Source organism: Charadrius vociferus, unplaced genomic scaffold (genome assembly GCF_000708025.1).
Source record: "Charadrius vociferus isolate BGI_N301 unplaced genomic scaffold, ASM70802v2 scaffold128, whole genome shotgun sequence".
Lineage (NCBI taxonomy): Eukaryota > Metazoa > Chordata > Aves > Charadriiformes > Charadriidae > Charadrius > Charadrius vociferus.
The window spans coordinates 122467-127344 of NW_009649443.1; the positions used below are offsets into that span (position 1 = coordinate 122467).

At 58.0% G+C, this 4878-nt stretch overlaps 1 protein-coding gene across 1 annotated transcript; it reads right to left on the reverse strand.

Annotated features, from left to right (window-relative positions):
• Nucleotides 1-2602: 2602 nt before the first annotated feature.
• On the reverse strand, nucleotides 2603-3007 carry NHLH1 (nescient helix loop helix 1). The gene has a single exon (XM_009889516.1). It carries the CDS (start codon nucleotides 3005-3007, stop codon nucleotides 2603-2605), a length of 405 nt encoding a protein of 134 aa, XP_009887818.1.
• Between the last annotated feature and the right edge of the window lie 1871 nt (nucleotides 3008-4878).

The following is a 4878-nucleotide window of genomic DNA, read 5'->3' on the forward strand; positions in this document are numbered from 1 at the left end:
TGGCAGTTTAATTCATTTCCCCCTCCCTGACTTCCTTGTGAACTCATAAATAATAAATCCTTGCACAGTCTGAACAGCCAAGACAAACACACGCTGGGGCACACCGCGTACGAGGGTGGGTGGGTGGCTTTTCCACCGTGGTCATTCTTTTTTTTTCTTTTTTCTTTTTTGTTTGCTTTCTGGTTTTCCTTTCCCCAAAAGTGCACAACACAGCAAATAAATAATAACATTTATCAATAAATTAATTCAATAAATATCCTCGTGGCACAGAGATGTGGGTGGGGAGTGGAGGGGAAGGGAAGGCTGCCCTGCTCTGTTTTGCTCTGCTGCTGCCCCCCTCCCTCCCCGGTGACAGAGGAACCGGCTGCGGGTCTGCCACTCTGGCCCTCGGGGATCCCACATCAAGTCCTTTTGAGACAGAGGTAGCGATCGATCTCCCTGGTTTTTTTTTTTGGGGGGCGGGGGAAAATGAGGTACGGAGCGAGGTGTCGCTGGGAGCTGGCAGCAGAGATGGGGACAGGGATGGAGCTGAGAGATCCACGGTGTTCCGGGAAGCCCGGCTGGGGATCGTGTGGCTCGGACACCCGGCATGGGCAGCAGCCAACACCTTGGGAGGAAAAAAAGCAGAGGGTGGGATGCTGGAGGGCCTCCAGGATGCCGTGCTCTGGCTCTGGGAGATTGCTGGTGTGGGCAGGATGTGGCACTGACCCTCTCGCCACCACCGTTTTGCCTCTGGCACGCCAAAGTCCATCTCCCCCAGCACCCAGCCTGCAGGCCGGACCAGTGCCCGTCTCACGGCGATGCTCAATGAGGAGCAGCCCCGACCCATTCCCCACCGGCCAGGCTGGGGCTCTGCTCTCAGCCCGGAGCATTGGCTCTGAGCATATCCAGCAGTTTCTGCGGGGTCCTGGTCCCCAGCCCGGGCTCTGCTTGCGCTCGTGCCACTGCCAGTGCAAAATTAACTCTTAAAACAAACAAACACCCATAAAACAAGGCAAAACATTCACTCTTGCAATGAGCTTCCCCCCAGCCTCGGCCTTGCTGGAGAAGAGGCTGCTCGGCTCTGCTTTCCCTTCCTGCTGTCCTCCTTCTCCCAAAGCGTTGATCCATGGGGGGGGGACGACACAGGGAGAGCCCAACTGCTGGCAGGGGGCAAAGGGGCTGTGCCTGCTTCCTCCCCTCTCCAACCCCGCTGCCCCGTGAGCCGCAGGTAAAGTGCAGTTTACCCCAGCAGAGCCCGTGCTGGGAAATGTCACGCTGCACCAGTGCTGTACTGGTGTAAACGGGGGTGGGGGGCGGTCTGCAGCATCCCGGGGTGAAGCCGATTTGAACCCCGGCAGCACCCGCTGTGCTGAGGAGGGGGGACATGGTGCTGGGGGAGCTGAGCGTCGATGTGTTTCCCCCCATGCTGGGGCTTGTGCAATGCTTGTGACCCCACTCAAGCCTTTTTTAAGCAGGAGAACCGAACTGGGGAAGACAGAGGAAGAGTGGGGTGAAGAGTAGGGTGGGATGAAGTGCCAGTTGGGTGCCCCAGGGTGGTTGTGGCTGTGGGTGCCATGGAGGGGGCTTCACGCTCCTTGTGCACTTGTGCAAAGGAGGGTCGGGCAGCAAAGCCGGGGATGCGCAGGTGTGGGGAGCAGAGCGCTGAGGTTCGGGGAGATGGAGGGGCTTGGGGACCCCCAGGGGTGCTGCTCCAGCCCAGCATGGGAGCGGGGCCAGCGCTGCTCTGGGCACCTCGTGGGCAGCACAGCGAGCGAGCACACCTCTTGGGCTCCGTCTTGAGGGGAACCTGCCGCTGTTGTCCATGGAAAGGGTGGGCAGGTCCTGCGAGGTCTGCACGGAGCTTCGGGGGGGGGTGGAAAGCCAGGGCAAACACCGAGGCGCCGCGCTGAATGCTCCTGGGCTGTGCTCCCTCTGTGGAGAGGACAGTGCTGATGTGGGCTGTTAAGTGCCCAGCACGACGCCAGGGGCAGAGCAGCAGCAAACAGACAAAATGCTCAGACTGGCTGTGCTGGTGGGTGGGGTGGCAGCACAGACAGACAGACGGACAAGACCCCGGGGCTGCTTGGCGCTGCAGGGTCTCACAGGTCCATTTTTTTGTGGCTGATATAAAAGAGGTGATGCACAGGCAGAACTTGGGCGCAGTGGCTCCCGCTGTGGGTCAGGGAGCAGACGGGGCGGACAGACTGGCGGATGCGGGGCTCAGGATCCTGTAGGATCGGCATCAGGATCAGTGGAATGTGCAGCAGAAGGATGGAGAGAAGTTGGGAGCGTACACAGCCAGCACAGGCTTCGGGTAGCAGATCCAGCAGGACAGACAGACGGCTGATGGACCAAACATCCAGCCTGACTCAGGCAGGATGGAAAGACAGACGGATATGGGCTTGGTGGTGGGGAGATAGAGAACATAGTTCAGACAGGGGGTAGGGCAGACAGCTGGGGACTTGGTCCATTTGAACAGACGGATGAACAGCATTTTGGATGCCCAACAGGTGGTTCAGGTTGTAGACGGACAGACGGACTTGAGCTCTTGGCTCAGATGCCCAGCACACGTTCAGGTAGGAGATGTAGCAGACAGACAGACGGATGCCGGCTGGGCAGCTCAGACGTCCAGCACGTGGTTCAGGTAGGAGATGTAGCAGATGGCCAAGCGGAGGATCTCAATCTTGGAGAGCTTCTTGTCTGGCGGCAGGGTGGGCAGCAGCTTCCGCAGCTCGGCGAAGGCCATGTTGAAGGCTTCGACGCGGATGCGCTCCCGCGTGGCATGGGCTGTCCGGTATTTAGCTGTGGCACGGCGCCGGCGCCGACGTTCCTCCCGGCTCAGGTGCTGCAGGTCTTTCTTCACAGCCTCACCTGGTTCGGCTATCCGGGACTGGGCGCACAAGCCAACGCTGCCAGCGTCCTCTGCACTGCCCGCACGGCCGCCGCCGCAGTCACTGAAGACAGACTCGGACTCGGAGTGCGTTGGGGGCAGGTCGATCTCTGTCTGGTCCGAATTGAGCATCATCTTCGCAGAACAGGGGTGGATGGAGGGGTGGATGCTTCAGAGATGCGGTACGTCAGGAGGACAGACTGACCCCGGGCACGAGGTCAAAGCAAAACTGCTCTACTTTAAAGAGAAGGTCTCCAGCTCACAGCAAGCCCCTGGTTATTCTCCTCCTCTTCCTCCTCATCACACACAGTCTCCGCAAGGGAATTTCAAAATTTTCCCTTTTCCCCGGAGAACTCGTTGGGTGGGTGACAGCTTTCACGATAAATAACGTAAGAACGATGGCAGGATGCATATAAATAAAATAAATAAATAAATATCCTCCGTGCGCGCCTGTGTGCAGAGACCCGTGGGCTCTTCAGTGCAGCCGTGGCAGGACCCAGTTTTGGAGCCGTCAGGTGTCAGAGCCGAACTCCTTCCGTGTGCTCTAGAAAACAGAAGCACAGGGGCTCTCAGTACCGCCCGGCTCCCGGCGGACATGAGAGACGTAGCTAGAGAGCATGGCTCTTTGCTCCAGCCGCAGCAGGGGACAGCCCGTCCCCACCGGGCTGGAACGGGGCTCCGGGTCCCCGCTCACGGGTGGCGGAGATGGAGCCGGTGGGGTGGCTGTGGGAGAAGGTAGAAGCCATTTCTCCTGGCTCTCCGGAGGGATGACAGGTGGTGGATGAGCGAAGGGGAAAAACAGACTGCGGGGGCGAGAGGAAGGGGGGGGGCTCATTGTATACTAAATGAGCCCGTATGTCATGGATCCTGGCACCCCCGACATATGGAACCCAACACAGCTGCTTTGCTTGATGTGTCCAAATAGAAGCTGGCTCTCTGTTCCCTCCGGGACGCTGCGCCGCCGGCCGGGAAAGCTGCCTCTCCTCTCCCTTCTCCTCCCCCCGCCTCGCTGCCTTCCCTGCGTGGCTCTGGCATGGCGGGGAGGGGGTCAGGTTGGCACAGATGCCTCCGGCACCCCAAGAGCAGGTCTGGGAAAGGCAGGTCTTGCTGCAAGTGCATCTTTCCCCCTCCACTGTCTCCCCGGGGCAGGGGAAGGGCTGAGGTGGAGTAGGGGAAGGGGAACAAACTTCAAATGGGGAAACGCTGCTGCTGGGAGAGACGGCGGCACGGCTGGGAAGCCAGCCAGGCAGGGATGTACAACATATCACCTCTCTCAGGCCTGACAGGCTTGTAATGAGCCGTACGACCGAGAAATGGAAACGAAATGAATAAGGACAGGGGACGACTCGGGGGAGAAATAGTCCGCATCCCGTTTTAAAAGACTGGCCGGGGGGGGGAGGGGCAGAGCCCTCGATGCGCGTTTGCGGAAGCACTGCCCAAGAAATGCAAGGAACCCCATAATCGTGTATAGAAACCTCTGCACGTCTGAGCCCCCCAAATGCATGTGGCTGTTTCTTTGCACGCTTACGCAAACACACATGTACACACACACGTACACGCAGACACACAGACACGTCTCCCAGCACATAGGTGCAAATGTCCCCAGTCAAAAACTCCTCTGTGAGAATCCCACATCACTTTATGCACAATAATTTACACCCAGGCTCATAAATCTACACCAAGTCAGGCATCTCTGTGCGCATACAGACACTCACACTCACATGGTGATATTCAGATTTCCCTGAAAAAATTAACCCAGACTTTTTTTTTTTTCTATAACACAAAACCTTTCAGCTATGCCTGACAGTACAAGTAAACCACCCAAATCCTAAACACAAAGTTACTCTTGTGATGCACTTAGCCGGGAGATGATGGAAGGGCTGATAGAAATGGATCCACGGAGATGCCCTCTCAAGGCTTTGAGCCCGCACCTAACTACCCTGTCCTCAGAGCAGGGCTGAGTCTGGGGTTGTGTTTAACTTGCTCTCCCTGTGATCAGCTTCGGA

What these genes read in the sequence shown, in the direction of transcription:
- NHLH1 (XM_009889516.1), bottom strand. Translation starts at nt 3,007, where the DNA reads ATGATGCTCAATTCGGACCAGACAGAGATCGACCTGCCCCCAACGCAC.